Source organism: Sorex araneus, chromosome 2 (genome assembly GCF_027595985.1).
Source record: "Sorex araneus isolate mSorAra2 chromosome 2, mSorAra2.pri, whole genome shotgun sequence".
NCBI classification, from domain to species: domain Eukaryota; kingdom Metazoa; phylum Chordata; class Mammalia; order Eulipotyphla; family Soricidae; genus Sorex; species Sorex araneus.
This window is the reverse complement of record NC_073303.1, coordinates 219,118,705-219,146,422: the sequence shown is the minus strand read 5'-3', so window position 1 is coordinate 219,146,422 and position 27,718 is coordinate 219,118,705. Positions and strand designations below refer to the sequence as shown.

Sequence of the window (27,718 nt, the reverse complement as noted above, 5' to 3'; positions counted from 1 at the left end):
CTGAGACCCCAACAGGAAAACTTCATTATCTCAGACAGCTTACAAGCCAGAGAGTGTACAGCAGGTAGGGGTGTATCTTTCACTCAGCCAACCAGTTCCATCCCAGCACCCCATATATATTCCCCTGAACACTGCCAGGAGTGTGTTTTGATTGTTTGCTTTTTTGTTTTTACTTTTTGGGTCACACCCGGCGATGCTCAGGGGTTACTCCTGGCTCTGCACTCAGGAATTACTCCTGGCGGTGCTCAGGGATCCCTATGGGATGCTGGGAATTGAACCTAGGTTGGCCGCGTGCAAGGCAAACGCCCTCCCCGCTGTGCTATTGCTCCAGCCCCCCCCCCCCAGTGTTTTTTTTAGTACAGAGCGAGGAGTAAGCCCTGAGCAATTATGGGTGTGCCCCCACTTTAAAACAAACAAACAAAAAAACCAGAGCTCCTTTAGGGTATCAGAAAGGAGGAAGGAACAAAATCAAGTCAATGAAACAAGCCGATCTAACTGTGTCCTTTATGACTTTCGAGATCCGACCAGCCATTTCCTCATCATTACTGTAACTCAGCTGGGAACCCCTGGAGACCAGACAGCTAAGGTTCCTAAGGAAGGCAAGGGACTGGACATTTCAATGTTTACAGCTTTCTTAACCAGACTTTGTTCTGTCTATCCCATGCTAACAGACCCAGTGTGGCGTCTGCTTCGGGTTGCATCACCCTGTGGTTGTTGTGTAGGGAACGCAGAAGGAGAGGAAGGCTGATGTCGCTCTCAACCCTGACAGTCATGAGTTCTTCTTCCAGGAACATAACAAGTGGAGGTCTGGGGCGGGGGCTCACAGACTAGCCATTCAAATCAAGACACACAAGGGCTGGAGCGATAGCACAGCGGGTAGGGCATTTGCCTTGCACACGGCCGACCCGGGTTCGATTCCCAGCATCCCCAAGCACCGCTGGGAGTAATTCCTAGGTGCAAAGCCAGGAGTAACTCCTATGCATCGCCGGGTGTGACCCACCCACCCCCAAAAAAAGTCAAATCAAGACACACAAGTCTTCATTTTACAAATTTATTTCACTAGTAAACACGATCTCCGTCTGGAGTGCCACAGCCTGACCCACCTGTGGCAGAGCTCGGGCTCTTTCGAATCCAGGGGGGAGCATGAAGGGGTAAACGAGAACGGGGCCTCTGGGCCCTTTAGAAAACAGTGCGAAATGCCACCCACCACGCCTCAAAGCACCCCCTCAGGTGTGTGGGTCCCCCTCCAGAGGAACAGGCAGAAGCTTTTCACACGGCCGACCTGGACTCAATCCCCGGCATCCCCTGTGGTCCTCTGAGCACCGTCAGGAATAATTCCTGAGTGCAGAGTCTGAAGAACACCTGAGCATCGTCAGGGGTGGCCCCTCCACAAAAAACAAAACAAACAAACAAAAAAACCCCCCAGAAAACCAAAACAAGGTATTGCATAATTTTGAATTGTTTCTCTCCTTTGTTAATCACACGCAATACAAAAATAATGCTTCCTGGAGGAAGAGGAAGTCTCTGGAAAGCTACAGTGGCACCAGGACCAAACCGGTGGACGCTTAGGAGTTCCAGTGGGGCTGAAACCTCTCAGACCCCAAATCCTGGCACTCTATGGCTTCTGCCCAGGAAGAGGAGTCACGGTCCCGTCTGATCTTCCACGCCTGACCTAACTGATCCACCTGGGGGGCGGAGCGAGAGTACGGTGGGCAGGACGCCAGCCCAGGGTCGATCCCCAGCATCCAGGAGTGATTCCTGGGTGCAGAGGCAGGAGTCACCCCTCAGCAGCGCCTGGTGTGGTCCAAGAACCAAAGAGACGTCAAAGTTAAACTCCCCGTCCGGACCCGGGTCTCTCCCTGGCCCGCGGTGGCCGGCGCCTCAGTCGCTCTCATCTTCGTCCACAATTTGGTACCGTTTCCTCTTCGGGATTCCCGAGGCTCCAGACTGTGGTGCTAGGGGGCCGGCAGGAGTGAGAAAATAGAACGTCCCTGAACGTGTGGAGGGGAAACAGGGCGGGTGCCGTGAGAGGGGTCAGAAGGGTGGGTGGGGTGCTCACACACTCCCTACCAGTGCTCCGGCTCGCCTCGGCCTCAGGCCCCTCATCCTCCTCATCGCTGTCCAGCAGCTGTCGCTTCCTGGCGGCCACCTTCGGCTGCTTGCTCCCCTCTGCAGTCCCCTCCCCTGGAAGGACCGCAAGAGGCAGAGCATTAGGGGCCGGGGTCAGTCTGTCCTAGAAGACCCGCCCGCCCTCTTAACATGGGCCCAGGGCCCACCAGAGGGGCGTCCACTCTCACGCACACCGAGCCTGCTTATTGTTTTTTTAATGTTTCAGTTTTGGGGTCACACCGGGTGGTGCTCCAGGGTTACTCCCGGCTCTGTCGTTAGGGATCACTCCTGGCGGTGCTCAGGAATTACTCCTGGGGGTGCTCGGGGGACCACAGGAGATGCTGACGATCAAACTTGGATGGTGCAAGGCAAGAACGCTACCCACCGGGTCAAGCTGGATGCGAGGCAAGTGCCCTACCCACTGCACTATCTCTCTGGCCCCGAGGCAGTTCATCTTGTGATGCCAAGGATCGAACCCGGGGTTGGCAGCACACAAGCTAAGTGCCCTACCTGCTGTATCACTGCTCCAGCCCAGGCCTGCTTTCTTCTTCCGAGCCTCTCGGAGGGCACCCAGGGCTTGTGCCCGCTGCTCCTCCTGCCGCTGCTCTTCCTCCTGCCCTTCCCCAGGGTCTTGCTCTCCAGGGACTTCAGGATCGAGCCCCGGCTGAAGCGTTTCCTCCGCTTGACTCAACGACGCTGCCATCCTCCGGAGCTGGGTGGGATTCAGCTTGGCTGGAATTCGCCAGAAGGTCTCCTATGAGGCAAAGAAAAGTTGAAAATGAGAGTGACGGGAACGGCCCGGCCTCTAGTTCCTCAGATTTTACACAACGACAATACAGAGTGAATGTTCATGGAGAAACGTCCCCAGGAGCTGCGACCTCTTCTCTGGGACGATTTATCCAGTGCCTAGCCCAGCGCCTGCCACCACTGGACGCTCCCTGGAAACAGTTCGGTTTGTTTGGGGGCCACCCCCAGGGGCGTTCAAGGTCACTCTTGGCTCTGTCCTCAGGGCTGCTTCTGACAGTGATCACGGGGCCATGTGGTGCTGGGGACGGAACATGGGCCTTCTGCACGCACAGCCTGCGCTACTGCACTCTGAGCTATTTTCCTGGGCCCAAACAGTCGTTCTTTAAAAACTTGGAGCCACACCAGCAGTTCCTAGTGGCTCCTGTGGTGCAGTGGGGATAGAGTTCAGACTGTCGTCGTGCAAACCATGCATCCCAGCCCTCTGAGCCTTCTCCCCGGCCCATAGAGTTGCTCATGAAATAACTATGATGGACGGATTCTGAGGATCTAAAGAGCCTCATGGATCGGGTAAGATTCCTGCTCTCAAGGAATCTAATGGGGACAAAGAGCTACTGTCCTGTAATGCCACAGGACTGGGACGATAGCAAGGAAATACACGAATGCCAGTAACAACATTTGCTTCGAGAGGCTGATGAATGCGAGGTACAGCTCTTTTGAGAAGGTTACATTTTTTCAGCTGCTTGTTTTTCTGTTTTGGGGGGAGAGGTCACACTTGGCGGTGCTGGGGGCTGCTCCTGGCTCTGTGTGCAGGGGTCACTCTCCGAGGGGCACCACGGGAGCCAGGGATTAAACCAGTATTGGCCATACGGCAAGGCAGGTGCCTTATCGCTGTGGCCTATGAATGACTGCAGGCCGGGCGGAGGGTCATAAGAAGAGGAGGGATATATGCGCATTGTTCTGAGTCAGTCTAACAGAAGCCTTCTGCTGTGAAGGCGTTAGCACTCAGTTGCTGGGGGGGGAGGGAGGGGATGGGAAGCAGTCAATCCTTCCCCCTCCCCTCCCGTCTTTCCCCTCTCCTCTCCTCCCCTTCTCCCTCCCCCCCACTTTTTTTCTTCCATTTTGGGTCATACCCGGCGATGCACAGGGGTTACTCCTGGCTCTGCACTCAGGAATTACTCCTGGCGGTGCTCAGGGGACCATATGGGATGCTGGGAATCGAACCTGGGTTGGCTGCGTGCAAGGCAAACGCCCTACCTGCTGTGCTGTCGCTCCAGCCCCCCTCCCCCCCTTTCTCTCTCTCGTCCGTGCCCAACAGTGCTCAGGAGCAACAGGCGGTCTCTCTTAGAAAGGGAGCTTGAAAGGCAGCAGGGGAGCTGGGCCGGAGGAAGGGGGGCTCGGAAGAGGGGAGCCTGGGAGGCGGCTGCTCTAGGAGTCTCGGTTAGAGGGGGCAGGGAACGAGGACAGAGGTGACAAGTGAAAGGAGGGGACAGAGATCCATTTCTGAAGCAGGACCCGCGCGAAGAGTGGGGCTGACCCCGCGCCTGGCGGATTCACCTGCCCCGAGGCCGGCGGGCGGACCCTGAGCCTGCGCAGCAGCTGCTGGAACCGCTCCGTTTCCATCGCTTCCTCGTTCTCTTCGGTCAGCGGCACCAGGGGCACTGCCTGCGAGCAGCCTAGGCCGGGTTCGAGTGACACGAGGCATGAGGAAAGACCTGCTCCCTGGCCCGTGACCAGCAGCCCGCCGCGCCCCTGTCCGGCGACATCCCTTCATCCACTCACCGTCTTCTTCCCGATCCTCTGCCGCTCGCAACAGGCAGTTCCGCAGCCACTGGAGGGGGGCAGAGAAGCCTACGGGGAGGGACGAAGGGCCTGGGCCTGACACGCCTGGGCCCCGCGGCGCACCCCCGGGCCACACCCCCCCAACACACTCACCTTCCAGCTGCAGGCTTTGCCCCAGGCTTTCTGCCGAAAGCTCGGAGCTCCCCGGGGCTTGCTCTGCTTCCAAACCCTCCCCATCCTCCCCATCCTCTCCATCCTCTCCATCCTCTTCTGCGGGCAGGTCTTCTTCTTCTTCTTCTTCTTCCTGATCTTGGCAAAAATCCCCGAGAGACTCCTCGCCATCGGGCTGACGTTCAACAGAGACAGAAGATGGACAGAGACGATGAGAAGAGGAGTGAGTGGGGCCCTTGGAGGCTGATGGCCCAGGCAGGAGGCCCGGCCTCAGAGAGGGAGAGGCGGGAAGGGTGAGGGCGAAGCACCATGGAGCACTTCAGGGGACGGGGCCGGTGCTGGCCTAGCCCGGGTCAGGCTGCAGTTACCAAGTGCGATGGTGCCGCCGGCTTCCTCCGGCGTTTCTTATACAGCTCTCGCCGCTCCGCTGCCAGGCCCAGGGCCAGCAGCTTGTCCACCACTCGGGCCCGGGAGCGCTTGGCTGTGATGTTCTTCATGATGTGGCCCAGGACGTCTGCAAAGGAGCAAGTGAAGAGGCAGGAGCGATTGGGAAGGGGCCGGAGCGACAGCACAGTGGGGAGGGCGTTTGCCTTGCACGCGGCCGACCCAGGTTCGATTCCCAGCATCCCATGGGGTCCCCCGGAACCGCCAGGGGTGATTCCTGAGTGCAGAGCCCGGAGTGACCCCTGTGCATCGCTGTGCGTGACCCCAAAATAAAAACAAAACAAAACAAAAGAGCAATTGGGAAAGGGAAAGGAAATGAGGACAAGACGTCTGAGGTCCCGGAGTTGCCTGGCATGTGCCCAGCCCGGCACCACCTGGTCCCCTGACTGCCAGGTGCAACCCCGGGGGCTCCCAATCCTGTCTGCTGTCGCCCTGGAAGCCCACCCCCGCCAAGGTGGCCCGGGTTATCCTGGTACCCCCCGGCCCATGCAGCGTCGCATTCTCGGGCCAATGCACTGAACCACGGGCCCAACTGGCTGAGTATCACGGGGACCCCGGGATCTCCTGAGAACCCCCTGGTTCTCCAACACCCCCGACCCCCAACTCCACCACCACCTCCAAATCCTCGGAGGCTTTCTAGCTCAAGTCAGTTGAATCCGACCCACACACATAGGATTGGCCAGAAGAGCGAGGATTCATCTTCCCGGGGCCCAGGAGCCAGGAAGGAAGCAACGGGGACACGGGACAGTTTGACTCTCATCTCAGCATCCCCCCCCCCCCCACTTTACCGTCCGAGTCCCGGAACTCCTCAAAGAGCCGCTGAAGCTCCAGCTCCTGGTCTTCTGTCCACAGGACAATCTGGGTCCCTTTCCTGTTTAGGGGAGGGTTCAGCGGGAGGGGCGGGCGCGGGGGAGACCAGGAGCCCCCCCTCCACGCCCCCCTGCACACAGACACTACCTCTGGAAGTCCTTGACGCTGTCTGCCAGCCCCAGCTGCACCAGGCGGTTGATCACCTGCTTGCGCGTGCGCGGGGTGGTGCGCAGGTGTGCCAGGATGACGGCCACCACGTCCTGCCCTGCGCGGGGTGGGGAGGGGGGAGTCGGTCCAGACAGGCCCAGGGGCTTGGGCTACCCCCACGGGAAAATGTCCAGCCCTCGAGGCCCCGCACCTTCCACATCCTTGTGCGCGAGGTAGAGATCCCGAAGTTGGGCCTCCTCCTCGGGGCTCCACACGGGGGCTCTGCGACCGGACGAGCTAAACGGAAAAGGGGGGAGGGGCAGGGAGGTTGATGGACCTCCCCCCCCCCCCCCCCGCAAAAAAAAAAAGAAAAAAGACCAAAGGTTCCCTTGGGTTTGGTCTAAAAGGAGCATCATAGGGCTGGAGCAATAGCGCAGCGGGTAGGGCATTTGCCTTGCACATGGCCGACCCAGGTTCGATTCCCAGCATCCCATATGGTCCCGGGAGCACCGCCAGGAGTAATTCCGGAGTGCAGAGCCAGGAGTAACCCCTGTGCATCACCGGGTGTGACAAAAGGCAAAAATAAATAAATAAATAAATAAATAAATAAATAAATAAATAATAAAATAAAAGGAGCATCATAGTGGTGAATACTGCACAGAAGCTAGTGGGCACGGCTTCCCCTCACGCTCTCTCCATTTCAGAGCTAAAAATCACAGGCCTGGAGAGACAGCACAGTGGGTAGGGTGCTTGTCTTGCACCCGGCTGCCCCAGGTTTGATCTCTGGCACCCCATAGGATCCTCTGAGCCTTCGAGGAATAAGCCCTGAGCACTGCCGGTATGGCCAAAAACCAAAACAAAACCAAGCAAAACTAAAAAACCCTAAAAGTCAAACTGGTTGGGCTGATGGAACCTGACGCTTCAGGTCCCAGAGCATCATGGGAAAAGAAACAAAAAAATGAAGAGTTGGGGGCTGGAGTGACAGCACAGCGGGTAGGGCGTTTGCCTTGCATGGGCCGACCTGGGTTCAAGTCCCAGCATCCCACATGGTTCCCGGAGCACTGCCAGCAGTAATTTCTGAGTACAGAGCCAAGAGTAACCCCTGAGCATCACTGGGTGTGACCCAAAAACTTAAAAGAAAAAGAAGAGGGGGAGCTGAGATACTTAGGGGAGAACACAGACATCCCAATGAATCCTTCCGGCTTCCCAGCACGCCGGGGGAAAACGCCCCTGTGGGGCCACCCCACTCCCAACCACCCCCACACCGAGCTATGGTGCCAGAGAAAGAACCAGGAGACGGGGCTCTCTGGGCTCCAGACCCAGTCCCCCTCTAGGGGGTCTTCGGTAGAAGCGTTTCGCCCGCCAGGGCCGCTTTCTCCCCTACAAAGGGCAGAGGCAGGCTGGCCCGAGGCCTCTGCGACGCCCACTGGGCACAGGCCGCTCAGGCCACCCGCCTCCGCCGCGCCCCACTCACCCGCCATCCAGGGAGCCGTAGCCCTCGGTCATCTCGCGCACCACGGCCGTGTTCTTCCAGAACAGCAGCTCCACGAAGGCCTTCTGGTTCACGGCCGCCAGGGCGAAGAACTTGCCCAGAATGAACTTGGCAAAAGTCACCAGCTCCTGCGCGAGGGGAAAGCTGCTGGAAGCCCCGGGCCTGGCACACGCAGAGGCCCGGCCTGCCAGCCGCCCCACGGCATCCACTGTCTCCCTGGCTATCCAGTAGCCCCCTTCTTGCTGGGCTTTCTCTTCCCGTCTTCCCCCTGCAGCATCTTCAACACGCCTGCCAGCTTCTTCTCTGGTCTCTCATCGCTCAGCTCTTTTTTCTTGCTTATTTGGGGTCACACCCGGCGATGCTCAGGGGTTACTCCTGGCTCTGCACTCAGGAATTACTCCTGGCAGTGCTTGGGGGACCATATGGGATGCTGGGAATCGAACCTGGGTTGGCTGCATGCAAGGCAAACGCCCTCCCCGCTGTGCTATGGCTCCAGCCCCTCATCTCTCAGCCTTTTTCTTTTTTTTTTTTAACTCCCTTTTTGGGTCACACCCAGCGGTGCTCACGGGTTACTCCTAGTCTGCACTCAGGAATTACTCCTGGTGGTGCTCAGGGAACCATATGGGACGCCAGAGATCGAACCCAGATTGGCTACGCAAATGCCCTACCTGCTGTGCTATCACTCCAGCCCCTCATCTCTCAGCTCTTTTATTTTATTTTATTTTATTTTTTTTATTTTTGGGTCATACCCAGTGATGCTCAGGGGTTACTCATGGCTCTGCACTCAGGAAGGACTCCTGGCGGTGCTCAGGGAACCAAATGGGATGCCAAATCTCTCAGCTCTGATACCACTCAATGCCTTCATCTCTGACAGACTGTCCTTCAACCTCAAGGCTCCCACAGGGGGTTAGAGAGACAAGAACAGCAGATGGGGTGTTTGCCTGGCACGTGGCTGACCCGGGCTTGATACCCTGAACCCCATAAAGACCCCCCCCACACACTGTCATGAGTGATCCCTGAGCAGAGAGCCAAGAGAAAGCCCTGATCACTGCCAGGTGTGGCCTGAATCCAACCAACCAAGCAACCAACCAGATTCCCACAGGCCTTCTGACCTCCACTCCCTGGCAGCTGCCCACCTTGTAAGCCCCCGAGGCGGGGTCACTGAGCAGACGGTTAAAGAGGCAGAAGAGGGAGATCTGGAAGAGCAGGGCTTCCATTTTGAGGTCATGGGCCAGTCGGTGCAGCATCTTGACGACACAGTGGTTGGTGTGGGCGCTGTTCTGGCGGTAGCTCCGTAGCAGCAGCACGTACGCTCGGACGACAGTCGAACAGGCGAAGCTGCCCAGGGAAGGGAAGGAGATGTCAACGTAAGGAAGACCCTGCAGGCGCTGGAGCGATAGCTCAGCGGGGAGGGCGTTTGCCTTGCACGCGGCCGACCCGGGTTCGATTCCCAGAATCCTATATGGTCCCCTGAGCACCGCCAGGGGTAATTCCTGAGTGCAGAGCCAGGAGTGACCCCTGTGCATTGCTGGGTGTGACCCACTGTCACTGTCACTGTCATCCCATTGCTCATCGATTTGCTCGAGTGGGTACCAGTAACATCTCCACTGTGAGACTTGTTACTGTTTTTGGCATATTGAATACGCCATGGGTAGCTTGCCAGGCTCTGCTGTGTGGGCGAGATACTCTTGGTAGCTTGCCAGGCTCCCTGAGAGGGGCGGAGGAATCAAACCCGGGTTGGCTGTGTGCAAGGCCCTACTCACTGTGCTATCGCTCCAGCCAGGTGTAACCCAAAAAGAAAAAAAAAAAAAAAGACCTTGCAGCATGGGCTGGGGAGAGAATGCAGGGGTTAAGACACTTGCCTTGCATGTGACCGCACCCAGTATAAACCCTGCCACCCATTAGGGTCCCCCGGCCCCCAGCACTGCCAGGAGTGATCCTGAATGCAGCTGGGTGTGGCTTGAACCAACTCCCTCCCCTCCTCTGGCAAAGAAAGACCCTGCTCAGCTCACAGCTCTGCATTCTTTCATCTGGGCCAACTCAGCCCACCCGATCCCTACCGTTTCAGGTAGTCCAGGAAGTTAAATTCTCTCTCTGACACCTGGACCGTGTCCAACTCTTCCTCTTCCTCCTCTTCCTCCTCTTCTTCCTCTTCCCCTGGTTCCTCTGGTCTTTGCTGCCCTAGAGAAAGAGTGAAGAGTGAAGAGGTTAAGGTGCTTGCTTTGCAAGGGACCAACCCGGGTTCGAGCCTCGGTATCCCACCCGGTCCCCCTGAGCACGGCTAGGAGTGATCCCTTGGTGCAGACCCAGGAGGAAGCCCTGAGGATTGGCAGGTGTGGCGCCAAAACAGAAACTGAACAAACAAAAAGGAGAGTGAAGGGGCAGGCGATGGCTCAAAGGCCGTCTCCTGGCAAGTTCAATCCCTGGTACCACGTGGGCCGAGGGGCATCATATCCCTAGGGCTGAGTGCCCTCAGGCCAGCACAGCTGGGTTGAGCACTGTGGGGAGTGTCCCCCGGGCTCCCTGAGCACTGCCGGGGAAATCCTTAGGAGAAAAGAGTGAGGATTAGGGGCTGGAGCAATAGCACAGTGGGTATGGCGTTTGCCTTGCACGCGGTCGACCCGGGTTCGATTCCCAGCATCCCATATGGTCCCCTGAGCACCGCCAGGTGCAATTCCTGAGTGCAGAGCCAGGAGTAACCCCTGTGCATCGCTGGGTATGACCCCCCCCCAAAAAAAAGAGTGAGGATTATGGGGGTCTCTGGGTGGGGGGGAGCTGAAGAGAAGGTGAGAGGGACCAGGCTCACGGGGCAGCGGGGCCGCGAGGATCTCCTTCAGCAGCTGCAGTTCCTCCGTGGGGGAGATGTCCTGAGAGCCAAATACATCTCCTTCTGGCCACACCTCCCTGGAGCACAGAGAGAACAAACGCTTGAAGCCGAGAGCAGCTGAGTTAGGATTCGAAGAGGGAGAAGGGATTCAGATGTACTTCACGGGCTCGCTGAAGCGAGAGTGAGAATACAAACAGTTGCCTCAACGAGAAACAAAACATGTTTTTTTCCCTCCTGCGCCACTGCAAAGAAAAGTCCTAAGAACAAGATGCGAAGACTCTGGGGCTGGAGGGGTAACACGGGGGTTAAAGCACCGGCCTTGGGGCTGGAGCGATAGCACAGCGGGGAGGGCGTTTGCCTTGCACTCGGCAGACCCAAGTTCGATTCCCAGCATCCCATAGGGTCCCCTGAGCACCACCAGGGGTAATTCCTGAGTGCAGAGTCAGGAGTAACCCCTGAGCATCGCCAGGTGTGACCCCCCCAAAAAAAAAAAAACCAACCCCAAAATAAACAAATTCCCCTGGACTTAGTTCTACAAAGAGACAGACGGACAGACAGACAGACACACACACAGTCAAAACCCAAAAATAAGCAAATTTTAGTTTCCCAGAGCTTCGGGGGGGGGGGAATTTCCCCTTGGAACCCAGAGTTCCCCAAGCTTCCTCTAAAGCCTCCGCTACTCCCAAAGGCCCAAGCGCTGGAGCCGGGAGGAGGGGGGGAGGGGGCTGGGGGGTCTTACCGGGCAGAACGAAGCAGCGCCAGCGCCTGCGCGGGCCGGGCCGCCAGGAGACAGTCTTGGATCCGCACCATGGCCTCAGCCCGCTGCTCTTCGACCGGCACCTCCGAGGCTGCGTCGAAGGGGACCACGGAGTCCTCGCTGGGCTCCGGACCCTGGAGGGGGAGGCGGTGGGGGGTCACGGGGAGGGACGCGCAGGGCCGGCCCAGGGCTCACTCCCGAGAGCTCGGGGTGCTGAGCCAGCAACCTGGGCACAGCTCTGCAGCTGCTCGGCCAGCGGCGACCACAGGGCCTCCAGCTCCGCTGGGCTCGACGGGGCGAGGGCAGGGGCGCCGGGCGGCGGCACCGCCTTCTTCTTCTTCTTCCTCTTCTTCTTCCGTTTGTTCTGCCGGAAAACAGCTGGGTTAGCAGGGCTGGAGGGCCGAGGAGCCTTCCCCGCGCTCCTCTTCCCGCCCGTCCCCAAGACATCCAGCGCGACCCCTGGAAACAGGGAGCAGCCGGGAACTAGGAGATTCTGGGTTCAGTGGCCGAGACGCATCCGAGAGCAGAGAAACTTTGTGACAGCAGGAAAGACCTGGAACATGGCTGGACGTCAACTACAGTGGCAGGGCTGGAGAGTTTGCTCCAATCTGCTCATTGGGGGGCCCGCAAATAAAATAAGCTTTCATTTCCAATTGTCCTCCCCCATTCCCCCCCCCATCCCTATTGCTGTTGCGATGGGCGGGGGACGGCGGGGGCAGGCACTTGGTGGTGTCGCCCATACAATCTCTTTTTCAGTCACGGTGCTCACTCGTGGGGGCCGCGCCCGGCAACTGTGATGCTCTTGCAGTTTCCACACAGCAGTCAGCAGGGTCCCCCGCGTGCATGTGGCACTAGGACTGCACACTCTCTCGTGTAACACCGGGGGGTCCTGGTGCCAGGTCGCCTTGGACGGCACGGGGACCCGGAGTGCTCCGCAGACACTCCAGCCCCTCAGAGAGATTTCTGTTTAAATTTTCTGAAGGTTCACAGCTGTCAGTCCTCAGGGCTGACCCCTGGCTCTGTGCTCAGTGATCACTCCTGGCAGGCTCAGGGGACTACACGTGGTGCCCAGAATGGAACCTGGGTCAGCCACGTGCAAGGCACGATGTCACACACACAGGCACACAAAGAAAGAGAAAAGCGACAGAAAACACAAGCAAAGCAGAGTTCATGAGTCTCCAGTACAGGGATTCCTTGAAGTAATCTTCTTGTTCTAGACTCGGCATTTACTATTCCACTTTGGGGTTATATATATGTGTGTGTATATATTTGGCTTTTTGGGTCACACCCGGCGATGCTCAGGGGTTACTCCTGGCTCTGCACTCAGGAATTAACTCCTGTCGGTGCTCAGGGGACCCTATGGGATGCTGGGAATTGAACCCGGGTCAGCCGCGTGCAAGGAAAACGCCCTACCCGCTGTGCTACCGCTCCAGCTCCTCGGGGTTATATTATAATCCCAAATCCTAATGATCTGGACACTAACAGAAACCCCTTGAATTTATTCTGACACTAACTGATAGACAATGAGATCTCGGGCCTTCTGACTTAATTTCTTCCCATTTTATCACAATGCTCCTGAAGTACAACCAGGAAGCAACCACATAAATACTAAATCCTCAAATGATCAATCCCAGAGTTTATGTGCTCAGCACTCCGGGGGCCAATAAAGGCCGCCTGAATGAATGAAGGTCCTGAATGAATGAAGGTCCTGAATGAATGAAGGCCTTCATGGTCGAGTAGGGGTTGAACTAACTCGGGAAGGAACTAAAGCTGAACTTCCAACAGCGATACCAGCAAACTGCCTGTCCTTCGCATGGGTTCTAACACCAGCTGAAACTGCGGGAAACATGAGGAGACGTGCCCTGTCCTTCCCCATCGCCCCCTGCTCCCTTCCTCGTCAGGGGCCGCCCAGTACCTGCACCACCAGGTTCCCTCGGTGCCGACAGAAACGCTCCAACATCTTGAGGAAGAGGTGGGTGGTTTCCACCAGGTCTCGAAGGAACGAGCGGGGCTGCCACCGCTCGTCAAACTTCCGAAAGAGCGCCAGGAAGAGCTCTCGGTACTCCATCACATAGAAAATATTGTCTGGGAACAGGGAAGGAAGAGAAGGGAATGGAAGGCCCGGCATGGATAGGTTGGGAGTGGGGCTGGAGCGATAGCACAGCGGGGAGGGCGTTTGTCTTGCACGTGGCCGACCCGGGTTCGATCCCCAGCATCCCATAGGGTCCCCCGAGCACCGCCAGGAGTAATTTCTGAGTGCATGAGCCAGGGGAAACCCTGTGCATCACCAGGTGTAACCCAAAAAGCAAAAAAAAAATTAAAATTAAAAAAAAAATTGCCGTGCATGGAAAGGTGGGGAAAAGGAGAGGTGGATGCAGCGGAGCAGGGAAGAATGAACAGCGGGATTCTGGCCAGCCTGGGCTTGATCTCGACACCACATAGTCCCAGTGAGTACCACGGAGCAGGGAGCTTCCCCGGGGCGGGGCCCCAGGCAAAGAGACAAGCATTCGCTCCAGGAAAGGGGCGGGCTGGGTCAGGGGAGCGCCGGCCTCACTCTTGATGATGCGGCTGCTCTCCCGCACGGCCTCCTCGGGGGCCGCGTCCATCTCGTGCACTGTGGCCAGCAGCTCCTGGTAGGCCTTCAGAGCCAGGTGCATCCTGCGACAGGAGAGGAGGAAGTAAGATGAGGACACCTCTGAAGCCAGCCTGTGAAACAGTACTCGCCTTCCCCTGCCTCACTAAAGACAACTACAGCAGGGCCGGAGCAATGGTCTGTCAGAGAAGGCGCTTACTTGCCTTGCACGTGGCGGGCCAGGGTTTGAGCCCCGGCATCCCGTATGGTGCCCTGAGCATTACCAGGAGTAATTCCTGAGCACTGCTGGGTGTGTCCCCACAACAAAATAAAAGCAGTAACAGAAGCCCCACCAGGCGTCAAACCCCAGCCCCCCCTTCCCCCCGTACCACACCACACACACACACACACACACACACACACACACACACACACACACACACACACACCTGATGACTTGAGCAACAACAACAACAAAACCCACCAAATCTGGGGCTGGAGCGATAGCACAGCGGGGAGGGCGTTTGCCTTGCACATGGCCGACCCAGGTTCGATTCCCAGCACCCCATATGGTCCTCTGAGCACTGCCAGGAGTAATTCCTGAGTGCATAAGCCAGGAGTAACTCCCGTGCAATGCTGCGTGTGACTCAAGAAGGGATAAAACACCAACCACCAAATCCCAGCTCTCGGAGAGCCCGGCAAGCTACCGAGAGTATTGAGCCCGCACGGCAGAGCCTGGCAACCTACCAGTGCATATTGGATATGCCAAACACTGTAACAATAAGTCTCTCAATGAGAGACCTTACTTGTGCCCGCTCGAACCAAATCCCAGAAAACAGGACAAGCGATCCAATCCAGAATTCCGGCCTCCCCCTTCCCAGCCCCACCAAGGGGCCCCCTCTGGCTCACCGGCGCGCCCAGGCGGCAGCTTCCTTCCGGTCAGTCAGCATCATCTCATAGTAGTTGGTGAGGTTCTGCTCGATGAAGTGGAAGGTGCGGACGCTGAGGGTCTCGGAAACCAGGCCTGGCTGGAAGGAGGCCGCTCGGTTGAAGGCCATGAAGAAGGCCAGGGCCCACATGTAGTACGTCTCGTCGTGCTGCTGAGCCTTCTCCCGAAGCAGGTGGTCCTAGAGGCCGGGGGAAAACACAGACCACCACCACCTCAGGGACTCCAGCTCCCTCCCGGTGGTCCCCGGGCCCCACCTCGATTACACTGGGCCAGTACCCACAGTTTCCGACTTGCCCTTCCTGTCCTCAAAGGGCCACCGCTCTCGGGGGTGGAGAGATGGGACAGTGGGTAGGACACTTGCCGTGCACGCAGCTGACCCAGGTTCGATCCCTGGCACCCCAAGTGGTTCCTCAGAGTCCGCCGGGAGTAATTGCAGAGCACAGAGCCAGGAGTAACCCCTGAGTACACTGAGTGTGGCCCCCAAACCAAACATATAACGGGGCCCTGCTCTAGACCCCTTTGCTCACTACACGCTCTCTGCCGGGAACCCACCGTGCTTCCCGACACTGGCACCAGGGCACCGGCCAACACGGTCACGGCACCTGCCCCCGGGCCAGTCCACACTGAGCGCCCCCCGGTCCCCTCTCGGCCCCTCGCACCGACCTTCACGGAGCCCATGAGCCGGTTGTAGCAGTTCTCCAGGAACTCGGAGCAGAAGTCTCTGAGGAAGAGCCTGACGTTGAGGGCGGAACGGCGCTGAACCGACACCTCCTGGGCCGCCCGGCGGCGCTTGGGCACCCGTCGGGGCTGCTTTCCCAAGTCGGAAGTGTAGTTCTGGAGCTGGGGGTACCACGGGGCGGAGGGCTCAGAGGAGTCCCCAGCGTCCCCCTCCTCGTGTCGGCTCTTCCCACGTCCCTGACGCTGTGATTCTTCTCAGAAGAAACCCCGGGGATCGTCTCCCCGTTTACGTCAGAGATGCTCACCCGTCCTCACACCCCCTCCCCCTCTCGGTGGGCGCAGACTTACATTGTGGAGACCCTTGTGAAAGACGAGGTCCCTCTCCCCAATGGACTTCAAGCCCTGGACAATGTAGGAGCCCCCGAATCGCGAGTGCCTGCAGGGGAAACCAGCAGGTCCAGGGTGAGGCTCAGAGCTCAGTGCTCAGAGCCTCACGCGGGAGGGGCTGAGCTAAAGCTTTGCACGTGGGAGGCCTGAGTTTGGTCCCTGTGACCACATGGTTCCCCCACGCACAACAGGGAGTGACTCCCAAGCAGAGATGGGAGCACACACACACACACACACACACACACACACACACACACACACACACACACACACACACACACACACACACACGGTCCAGGATGACGAGTGTGACTCTCCAACTCTAGAAGCTTTATCTCCATCCTCTGACCTTAGCCGGCAGAGCACTTTACAACTGTGAAACACAAGCTAATTCCCACTACCTCGGAATTTCTGTCTGTTTTAGTCCACACCCAGCAATGCCTAGGGCTCCTCCTGGCTCTGCACTCAGAAATCACTCCTGGTGGTGCTTGGGGAACCGAATGGGGTGCCAGGGTCATACCCAGGCTGTCTGTGTGCAAGGCAAAAGCCTGACTACCCGCCGCTGCTGTCACTCTGGCCCCTCAGGGCCTCAGAACTTAGTCCAAGCCTTCAGCCCTCCGCGCCAGGAACACGGGCAGCCGGCCTGCTGCGTGCACCTGTTGCTCCGCTGAAGGGTTCGAGTCTTCTTCTCTGCCATCTCTCGCTGGCGCAACACCTCGAGCTCGGCCACGTCGGTGTTCCGCTCCTGAGCGAGGCGTCCCTGGCCTGCGCGCGCCAGCTGCTCGGGGATCTAGGTTTGGAGCAAGGAGCAGAGTCGGCAAGACATTCCTGGGTTGGGGCTGGAGCGATAGCACAGCGGGTAGGGCGTTTGCATTGAACGCGGCCGACCCAAGTTCGAATCCCAGCATCCCATATGGTCCCCTGAGCACCCCCGGGGGTAATTCCTGAGTGCAGAGCCAGGAGTAACTGCTGTGCATCGCCGGGTGTGACCCAAAAAGCAAAAAAAAAAAAAAAAAAGAAAAAAAGAGATTCCTGGGTTGCATTCTTCCCCGGGCAGGAAGGAGGGACCCCATCGAGGACTGCCGATGGCATACCCTAGCCAAGACAGGACTCGCCTGCCAGTCAGTCACCTGCCTCCGCCCGCCCCTGTCATCAGCCCCCACACACAGCGAGCCGGGACCTCACCTGGTCCCGAAACATCAGCGAGATGACCTCCAGCACGTGCAGGCTCCACTGCTGCTCCGAGGGCGAGCTGGCCAGGAAGAGGAGCAGGTCGTCCAGGCCACTGAGGTGCATGGCCCAGAGAAGCCGGTCGTGGACGCTGGCATCGTCGTCGATCCTCTGAGTGGCGAGAGAAAGGGGGGGAGGTCGCTCAGGCCCAACGTCCTGCCCTGGACTTTTCCCAACTGACTTCCCTGGCCGAGGCTCTTGCCCAGACTCGGTGGAGGGCTGAGGGGCCCAACAGGGGGAGTCTGGGAGCCCCGTGCACGGCTGCAGACAGACCACGGCCCTTCACCTTCTCCTGATCCAGGTCAGCGGGGACGTGAAGGATATTTCTGACCAGCAGCAGGACCCGCTCGATCAGCAGGTTGTCTTCCTCCTGCCGCTCCTCCCAGCCCTGCCAGAGAACGAGGATTAGAGGGTCGGGGCAGAACACGGGTGGCATCTACTCTGGCAGGAGGCGAAAACCTGCGCAGAGTCGGGAGTAAGCCCTGAGCACTGCCAGGAGGAGAAGAGGAAAGAAGAAGAAAGAAGGAAGGAGGAGGAGGTAGAAGAAAAAGGAGGAGGAAGAGAAAGAGGAGGAGGAGGAGGAGGAGGAGAAAGAGGATGATGATGAAGAAGAAGAACAAGAACAAGAAGAGGAGGATGGTGATGATAAGGAGGAGGACGACGAGGAAGAGGAGGAGGAGGAAGAAGAAGAGGAGGAAGGAGGAAGAGGGGGGAAAAGGAGGAGGAAGGGGAAAAGGAAGAGGAAGAGGAGAAGGAGGAGGAAGTGGAGGAGGAGAGGGAGGAGGAAGAGGAGGAGGAGTTTGGGAGCAGAGATAGTACACAGGTCAAGGCACTGGCCTTGCATACCGCCTAACCCAGATTCAAAGCTCCAGCACCACATTATAGTGCCTGACTGAGCACTGGCAGAGCCAGGAACAGTCCCTGAGTACCACTGAAGTAGCCCCCAACCAAAATAATAACAATGACAGAAGAAGAATAAGGGCCTGGAATGGTAGTACAGCAGCAGTAGTACTGCACGCCTTTCATGCAGCTGATCCAGGCTCAATCCCTAGCACCCCACATGGTTCCCTGGAATAATTCCTGAGTGCAGAGCCAGGAGTAACCCCTGAGCACCTCCGGGTGTGGCCAAAAACAAAAAAAGGAAAAAAAGAAGAAGAAAAAGCATGCACGCTGGAAAAAAAGTTCAATGGACTGAGTGCATGCTTTATACGTAGGAGTTCTGAGTTCGCTGTGAGCAACCGAGCAGAGAGCCAGGTGTGACCCAAGAAACAAAAACCAAGGGTTCAAATAGTGGGAGGCATAGCTAGGGAGATAGTATAGTGGGTAAAGTGCTTGCCTTGCGCACGGCTGACTCGGGTTCAGTCCCCGGCATCCCATATGCTCCCCCGAGCCCTGCCAGGAGTGGTTCCTGGGTGCAGGGCCAGGAGTCAGCCCTGATCACGGCCGTCTGTGGACAATGCATTCCACCCCCGCCCCCACATGGCCCTCAGGTAAGCAAGGGAGACGAACTGGATTACATATTCCCCAAGGACTGGGACCCTGCCCCCAAACTCGGTATGTCCTGACAATGCCAGGCCTGGGATTCAACCCAGACTGGGGGTCAGGGGCCAGGAGGGGTGACTGGTCCCCAGGGGCTTGTGAAGTCGGAACTCACCAGCTGCAGCAGCTCATACAGAGTCTCACTGAGCACGCAGAAAGCCTTCTCACTGGCAAAAGCCTAGGAGACCGGGGAACCCTTCAGCCACACTCGCCCTCTCCTCCCCCACCCCCGGGTTCTGCCCAGGGACGTTCTCAAGGAACAGCTCACCTCCTTGTAGGCCTGCAGGTAAGCGAGCACCTGCAGGAAGTGATGCCGGGAGCCAGGGTCCTGGGGCACGCTGCCGAAACAGAGCAGAGCCGGCTGCGTCAGGTTCACCATCAGCCTGTGGGGGAACAACAGGGGCGGGAGTTGGCTCCTCGCTTCGGGGGCGGAGACAGACGGCCGGCCTGAGCGCCACGCAACAACGCCGCAAACTCCCCACCTGACCACAGCGTCGAAGAGGGGCTTGTCCTGGCGGTGCTGGGTGAGGATGGGAAGCAGGTCGCTCTGCAGGATCTGCGCCTCCCCCAGCTGCCGGCGCACGTCCCGCGTCTCGTCCTCGTGCCTCAGGTAGCGGATCAGATCCTTCACGCTCTCTTTGGGGACAGAACGAACACGCGCATGGGACCCTGTGACGAAGTTCTGCTCCAGCCCACGTGCCTTTCACCCGCAGGACTTGAGACTCGACAGACCTCAGTTCAAGCAACGGTTATTAAACGGTTTCCGGACTGCAGCGATAGCACAGCGGGTAGGGCGTTTGCCTTGCACGCGGCCGACCCAGGTTCAATTCCCAGCATCCCCTATGGTCCCCTGAGCACTGTTAGGGGTAATTCCTGAGTGCAGAGCCAGGAGTAACCCCTGTGCATCACCGGATGTGACCCCCCCCAAAAAAAAAAGCAAAAAAAAAAAACGTTATTAAACTGTTTCCTCAAAGGGTACCCGTCGAATGCCTGGCAGAGATGTGCCAGAATTGAGGCGCCTGGAGACAGAGACAGTTCAGCAGGCAGGGTGCTGACAGTCGGGACCCCGATGGCCCCCTGAGACCCTTAGGAATGATATCTGATCACAGAGCCAGGAATAGCCCCTGATATGGTGCACTGAGCAAACCCAGAACTCCTACATGTAAAGCATGCACGCTTCCCATTGAACTTTCTCTCCGGCGTGCATTCTTCTTCTTCCTTTTTATTCCTTTTTTTGTTTTTGGGCCACACCCAGAAGTGCTCAGGGGTTACGCCTGGCTCTGCACTCAGGAATTATTCCAGGGAACCATAACCGCCAGATACGGTCCAAATACCCAATCTCCCCTCATCCCTCCCCAACCCCCCCAAAAAAAGGGACTCACCTAAGCAATCTGGCTCTTTGTGGTAAGTGTCTCCCTCCAAGTACCCCAGGGCACTGCACGTGGCCAGCAGTTCACAGTCCATCACGTTCAAGTCCGCACACCAGCGGGTCTGCCGAGATGGGGAGGCAGGTGGTGTCGGGGCAGCTGCTGGGACAAGAGAGATGACAAATGTCAAATCCTCTCCCTGAAAGGGCGAGGGGAGGGGGGCCCTCGTGCTCAGGATGCTCTGGACAAGATTTTCAAATGCTTCACTGGTACCAGAACGGAAACTGACGTTCCTGGTGCCAAGGCAAGTGCTAAGTGAAGGTGTTTTACCAGAACGGAAACAAGGACGTGCCAAACCGAAGAGCAAAGCGCCTGCCACTGCAGAAACAGCCAATTTCGGAGTCGGATCACCTGGTCCTGAGCACCGACCGCCGGTGGCCCTATCAATTTCACACCCTCGGGTCCTTGCAGTGAACTGTCTGGCCCATTTGGTTGAGTCTTGCCAGCAGTGGCCCCCAGGCCCTCTGAGCTCTGCTTCAGAACCCGCCCCCGCCCCGCCTCGCGCCTATAAAAAGACAAAAATGAACATTTCTGGCTGGAGCTATAGCAGTGGGTGGGGCGCTTGCCTTGCAGGTGCCAACCTGGGTTCAATCCCCAGAACCCCACAGGGTCCCCCGAGCCCTGCCAGGGTGCAGAGCAGAGTCAGGAGTAAGACCTGAGCACCACCGGGTGTGGCCCCAAAACATGAACAAATAACAAAAAAAAATTTAGAGAAAGGTACGATCTTGGTGTACTTCCCCAAAGAGTCCTTCAGTTTTTCAGAGAAAGGATCGGGGGAGTGAGCTTCCCTCTCCTGAAAACTGTCAGATCCAACTCCCACCCACCTTTCACAGGCTTGTGGGGCGTGAGGGATGTGCAGAGAGGGTCCTTTACTCTCTGCTCCAAAATTACCCCCAAAAGGGCCAGAGCAATAGCACAGCGGGTAGGGCATTTGCCTTGCGCACGGCCGACCCAGGTTCGATCCCCGGCATCCCATAATGTCCCTTGAGCACCGCCAGGAGTAATTCCTGAGTGCAGAGCCAGGAGTAACCCCTGAGCATTGCCGGTTGTCACCCAAAAAGAAAAAAAAAAACCAAAACCACAAGATTACCCCTGAATTTTGGTTATTTTACTAGAATCCGATATTCAACAAGAGGAGGAAGAAAAGTCAATGACATCTGGGAAAGCTCAGTCCTGATGCTTAGAGGAACAGCTTCCTTTCGATTATGCTGCACGTCACATAACTGAACAGGTCAGACCCAGAATCAAGGACATCTCAGGGGCTGGAGCGATAGCACAGCAGGTAGGGCATTTGCCTTGCACGCGGCCCACCTGGGTTCGATTCCTCCACCCCTCTCAGAGAGCCTGGCAAGCTACTGAGAGTATCCCGCCCTCACAGCAGCCTGGCAAGCTCACCATGGCGTATTTGATATGCCAAAAACAAAAACAGCAAGTCTAACAATAGAGATGTTACTGGTGCCCGCTCGAGCAAATCAATGAACAACATTATATGCCTAGAATGCAATTATCTAAAACTTTGTAAATCACTGTTTTTTAATTTAAAAAATGTTATTTAAAGGGGGCAGATACCAAAGGAAGAGGGAATATAAATAAAATGCTAAAAAAAAAGAAAATACCACCAGGTGGTACAGCTCCCTGGAGACAGGGCAGAATGCATCCCTGCAGACGAGGAGGCTGGGGCTATGTAAGCGGCCCAGGGTTCAGGTGCTAATCTCTGGTCATTCTCATACAGCTAGAGCAGTAGATAGCACTGGGGATGAAATGGGTCAGATGACCGAGCAGAAAGTTTCCGAGCCAATCACTGAGGCTTGCTGGCTTCGTGGGGAAGGGTTCTCAAGGGGAGCTTCATTCCTCCCATTTTAAGTAGCAGGAGCAGGCTAAAAAATCAGTCAGGGGCTGGAGAGATGGCTCAGAGGCTTAGCTACAGGAGGCCTGGGTCTGGGAGTAAGCCCCGAACTCCTGCATGTGGCCCACAAACCACCCACCCATACACACACACACACACACACACACACACACACACACACACACACACACACACACGCACGCACACGCACGCACAAATGAGATCAAACATACACACACAAACAACACACAACTAAAGCACACACAGGCACGCACAAAGCACACACAGAGACACACATATATACAACCAAACCGCCCCCCACACACAGGGATAAACAACTTTTTTGTTTTGGGTTGGGGGTTGCTTAGGGGACTGCTTGGTCCTGGGGATCAGATCTGGGCCACGCACACACAAAGCAAAGCTCGACCCATTGAGCTCTCCAGCCCCCAAAGGACAAATTCTATCTCAATGCAGCTATTATTAAAACAAAACATACAATTAGGATACAGCCTATCTCCACTATTTAAATACACCTACGAAGGAAAAATCGCAGAATAAAGTACAGTCCCTTAAACTCAATACACTGGCTTTTATGAAGAACGCTGCATTTCACGCTTAATCACAGACAGAGGAGATCCCTGGCAGTCTCCCCACAGCCCGTGTGCTGGCATCTGAAAGGGACGCTGCTCCAGGCAGGCCCAAACAAACAACGTCCATCATTAGTCAAAGCTGCAGCACTCAAACTACAAGCACCAAAGGAAAACAAAGCATAACACTTTATACTTGGAACTTAAAACGCAAAGTTTCTTTATTTCTGGGAAACAAAATAAACAAGAAAATTCTGCCATAATGACCAGTTCGGGGAACTCCTCGAACAAACAAAATGAAATTTAGCTTGTGGATTCTAATTCTGACTCAGAGCACAGGGCTTACCCGCAACGTCAGCTGCCTCACCATCTACTGGACAAAATAAGTGGAGAAGTTGAAACACTGCGAGTGGCTGAAACAGAGCTGGCTACAGAAAACATCCAGAATACCCGAGCACAATCTGGCACTGCTGATACTGCTGATATATGCTGACCCAAATCGTTCACAAGCCTTTATGCTTTTTCTTTTTGGGTGGGGGTCGTTGGGGCCACACCAGGCAGTATGTAGGGCTTGCTCCTGGCTCCGCTCAGGGAGAACTCCTGGCGGTGCTGGGGACTGAGCCGGGGACGCACAGGGCAATCACCGTAACCCCAGTACTATCTCTTTGGCCCCAAGCAGATGCTACTATAGATCTGTACTTCTCTCTCTTTTTAAAAAAAATTTTTTATTAGTGAATCACCGTGAGGTACAGTGACAGATTTACAAACTTTCGTGCTTGCGTTTCAGTCATACAATGGTCGAGTGCCCATCCCTCTACCAGTGCCCATTCTCCACCACCAATGGTCCCAGCATCCCTCCCACCACCCCCATCCCACCCCGCCTCTGTGGCAGGGCATTCCCTTTTGCTCTCTCTCTCCTTTTGGATGTTGTGGTTGGCACTAGAGGCATTGAGTGGCCATTGTGTTCAATCTATAGTCTACATTCGGTTCGCATCTCTCAACCCGAGCGGGTCCTCCAAATACCCTTTACTGGGTGTTCCCTTCTCTATCTGAGCTGCCTTTCCCCCCCAGCATGTGAGGCTGGTGTCCATCCAACCCATGGAGCAAACCTCCTGGTCCTTATCTCTACTATCCTTGGGTGTTAGTCTCCCATTCTGTTACTTTATATTCCACAGATGAGTGCAATATTTCTATGTCTCTCCTTCTCTTTCTGACTCATTTCACTCAATATGATACTTTGCATGCTGGTTCATTTATATGCAAATTTCATGACTTCACAGATATGTACTTTCACCCTCATTCCAGATTTGAGATATAACTGGTCTTTCCTAAAAATACTTTCCTAAAAATACTAAATACTAGAATTGCTCCCTGAAAAATTGTAACTGGAAAAATAAAATTAGAAGAAGACAAACGAGTAGGGGCTGGAGAGATAATAGAGGGGGAAGGTGCATTGCGTCGCATGCGGTCAACCCCGATTAGGATCTCCTGCACCACAGATGGTCTCCCAGAATGTCCAGGGGTCAGTCCCCAGCGCAGTCCGGCATAGCCTCTGATCACCGCCCCCACTCCCTCTCAAGAAAGGTTTTAGAAAGTAAATTAGAGTTGGGGCTGGAACAATAGCACAGCGTGTAGGGTGTTTGCCTTGCACATGGCCAACCCAGGTTGAATTCCCAGCATCCCATATGGTCCCCTGAACACTGCCAGGGTTAATTCCTGAGTGCAGAGCTAGGAGTAACCCCTGTGCATCGCCGGGTGTGACCCAAAAAGTTAAAAAAAAAAAAAAGAAAAGAAAGTAGAGTCATGGAAAATTTCTCAGCTGAAAAACAAGATGGCTAGGCTGAGATGACATACTTAGTGTCACATATAATATTACTCTATCACTACATATCACTCTTCGTTTCAATCTTTCCCCTTTTGGCTGGAGTCACTGCAAAAGACTCCAATATTAATTCATAACACCATCACTTTGTAAAGCCTTGGGCTCCAGGGGCAGGAGAGATTGGTGGATCAGGAGCTTTTCTTGCATGTGGCTGACCCAGGTTCAATCCCAGGCATCACGAATGCTGCCCTGTGCACCACCAGGAGTGACACATGACAGAGCAGGAGCAGTAAGCCCTGAGTATCACTGGGTATGGCCCCCCTACAAAAAACAAAGTCTGGGACTCCAACCTAAACCAAACCAGCCTGCACGTGGCATTAAGTGGACACGTCCCTGGGGCTGGAGAGAATCCAGGTGGGGTGCCTGCTTTGCACACAGCTAGCTAACTAGGGTTCAATTTCCGGCATCCCCTAGGGTCCCCAAGCAACACCAGGAGTAATTCCTGACTGCAGAGCCAGGAGTAACCTTAGAACATTGCCTGTGGCCCCCAAACCAAAACGAACAAAAATAAAGACATATCCCCTCTAACCTGAGGAGGGCCTCAGCCTGGTCGAGCACATCTTTTTGTTTTGTTTTGCTCTGTTTTGGGGGATACATCTGGCAGTACTCAGGGGTCACCTCTGGTGGTATTCAGCGGATCGAACCCGGGTCAGCTATGTGCAAGGCAAACACCCTATCTGCTGTTCATTCTGGTTCATGCTGATCATTCTGGTCTGGTCTAGCAAAGCTTTTTCCTGTTCCTGATTCACTCTGTTCTGGTCCCTAAGGAACAGAGTTTCCCAACTTCATCATTATCCTTTTTATTCTACTGCTCAGCAGCGTCCTTCCTCTTGGGAAGGACAGAGGTCACCAGATAGGAGCTCTCCATTCTCTTCCACTAAACACCCAAGTCTATGTACACACGCACGTGCGTGCGGCGTATTTGGGTATAGCTGCATATACTCAAATACACGTGTGTGTATTCAAATGCCCACCACAAGCTCTTTGTTTGTTTGTTTGGGGGTTTTTGTTTGTTTATTTTGGGGCCCGATGGTGCTCAGGGATTACTCCTGGCAGGCTCGAAGGACTACATGGGTTGCAGGGAACTGAATTAAGGTCTGCCACATGCAAGGTCAGCACCCCAGCCGCTGTACTCTCTCTGGCCTGTCTTTATCTCTAACTTAAACAGTCCTCCATTTGACGCTGATCAATCCAGTCCACAGTTTGGTCCTTTCTTTTTTTTTTTTTTTGCTTTTTGGGTCATACCCAGCGATGCACAGGGGTTACTCCTGGCTCTACCTTCAGGAATTACTCCTGGCGGTGCTGGGGGACCATATGAGATGCTGGGAATCAAACCCGGGTCAGCTGCGTGCAAGGCAAACCGCCCTACCCGCTGTGCTATCACTCCAACCCCTGGTCCTTTATTTTCAATAGTTTCCAATCTTCTCTTTTATATTAGTTCCATTTCCATATAAGCTACTCATAGCCTCTCTGTCTTAGCATTGTAGCACTGTCATCCCGTTGTTCATCGATTTGCTGGAGCGGGCACCAGTAACGTTTCCATTGTGAGACTTATTGTTAGTTTTTGGCATATCGAATGCGCCACGGGGAGGTTGCCAGGCTCTGCCATGCGGGCGAGATACTCTCAGTAGCTTGCCGGGCTCTCTGAGAGGGATGGAAGAATCGAACCCAGGTCGGCGACGGGCACAGATACCAAGGCATGGAAGAGCACAATGCAGATACACCTTTCCAGGGAGCTGAGTGGGTGGACAGATGCCAGGAAGCCTTTGGAAAATGAGGCTGCAAAGGTCAGGGCTAGACTTAAACGCCATGGACACCCATCCAAAGACGGTGAGTGGTGAAGTTTTAAATGTCATCTGAGAATGTAAACGGGTGTGCGCGCGCGCCTGCGCAGAGGGCAGCGTTACAAAAACATATTCCAGGGAAGATAAATTAGAGGCTGACGGTTCGGACAACAAACCCAAGCTGCGGCTGTACCCCCGCCCCCCCATTTTGGACCGATCGGAAGGAGGTCAGGGAACGCGAAATCTATTCTAGAAAAGACCAAGACTGACGTCCAGAGGCAAATCCGCATTTTTCCAAGTCTGAAATAGACTGAAGAGTTCCGAGGGGAATATCGCCCCCCAGGAAGCCTGGTTTCTAGGGGGAAGGATAGCAAAACACAGTGCATCAGAGCCCGGCTGGAAACACAGGCGCTGCAGAAAGCCACCCCGGGAATGAATGCAGCGCCCTGCCAGGATGCGCGGACGCGCATGCGCAACGGGGCGCGCCCCGCCCCCTGGCCTTTAACGGGGTGGCGGGAAAACAGGGTCGCGCCTCCCCGACGGCTCCGGCGGCGAGGCGGGGGCGCCCGGGAGAGCCCGCTCGTCCGCACACTCACCCGCTCCCCGCCGAGATCCTCAGGAGCCCCCGGAGCCGCCGGCCCGCCACGTCCCCGGCCGCTGCCCTTCCCGCCACCGGCGGACGCGCGCAGTCCCCGCGCCGGGCAGAGGCGGGCCCGGGAGCGCCCCGCCGGCCTGGACCATGCGCGCTGCGCGCACGGGGGTGCTCGCGGTGAAGCACAGCGGGTAGAGACAAGAACCGACGGTGTTTTCTCTGCCTCGATCCTCTAAATGCAGCGAACACGGCCACAAGGCAACGAGCTTCCCGCTGGCTGCAGAGAATAGGAGCCGGAGTCGCATTGGACGGGACTTGACGTTCTTCTCTCCCCTTCCACGAAATGGTTCATTCCCAAGTTGGAAGAGTCGAGCCCGGAGCCTGGGTCCTACACCTTAGTTCCGCTCCCGCCCCCCAACGTCACCCGCGGGGTCTGGGGGGGCTCCGGAGCCTCGCGCACCGCGTGGCCCGAGCGGTGCCGTGTCCTTGCACGTTAGCGCTGACCCAGCAGCCTAGTGTCCTGGGGATGGCCCCATGCACCCCCTGAGCACCGTTTGGGAGGCCCCCAAAAGAAAAAGGGAGATTAGACTTTATTTGGGAACAGGAGGCAGTGGTGGGACTATCTGTCATCCTCTAGCTACCCATTCCTTTTTCTTCTTTTTTTCTTTGTGTGTGTGTTTGTTTTGGGGGTTACTGCTGGGGGTGCTCGGGGGAGTGAGGTGGGAAGACCACCTGACTTTGCACTCGGGAATTACTCCTAACTGTGCTGAGTGCTGGCAGGGGAGTCTGGAGGACCCTGACTTTGCTCTCAGGAATTGGTTTCGGGGGGCTAGGGGGGTCATACCGGATTTGGGGGTGCTGGCGATCAAATCCAGGTCGGCCGCGTGCAAAGGCAAACACCCTACCCGCTGTACTATCTCTCTGGACCCTAGATGTTGATTTCAAGCTTATGGAGTAGGCTG

General features: G+C 56.2%; 1 protein-coding gene across 1 annotated transcript; it reads right to left on the bottom strand.

The window, feature by feature from the left end:
* Positions 1–1,120: 1,120 nt before the first annotated feature.
* Positions 1,121–26,850, bottom strand: TIMELESS (timeless circadian regulator). Its single transcript, XM_055127403.1, has 29 exons — positions 26,761–26,850; positions 20,021–20,167; positions 19,121–19,274; positions 18,907–19,021; positions 18,754–18,816; positions 17,386–17,487; positions 17,055–17,210; positions 16,526–16,659; positions 15,831–15,918; positions 15,468–15,644; positions 14,765–14,982; positions 13,838–13,941; positions 13,199–13,368; positions 11,510–11,647; positions 11,266–11,417; positions 10,506–10,603; positions 9,760–9,880; positions 8,836–9,037; positions 7,682–7,827; positions 6,419–6,504; positions 6,208–6,325; positions 6,039–6,121; positions 5,175–5,320; positions 4,789–4,981; positions 4,636–4,704; positions 4,411–4,529; positions 2,620–2,863; positions 2,071–2,184; positions 1,121–1,955 (listed from the first exon to the last, which is right to left on the bottom strand). The coding sequence occupies exons 2-29, from the start codon at positions 20,100–20,102 to the stop codon at positions 1,882–1,884; spliced, it is 3,666 nt and encodes a 1,221-aa protein (XP_054983378.1). The 5' UTR covers positions 20,103–20,167; positions 26,761–26,850; the 3' UTR covers positions 1,121–1,881.
* Between the last annotated feature and the right edge of the window lie 868 nt (positions 26,851–27,718).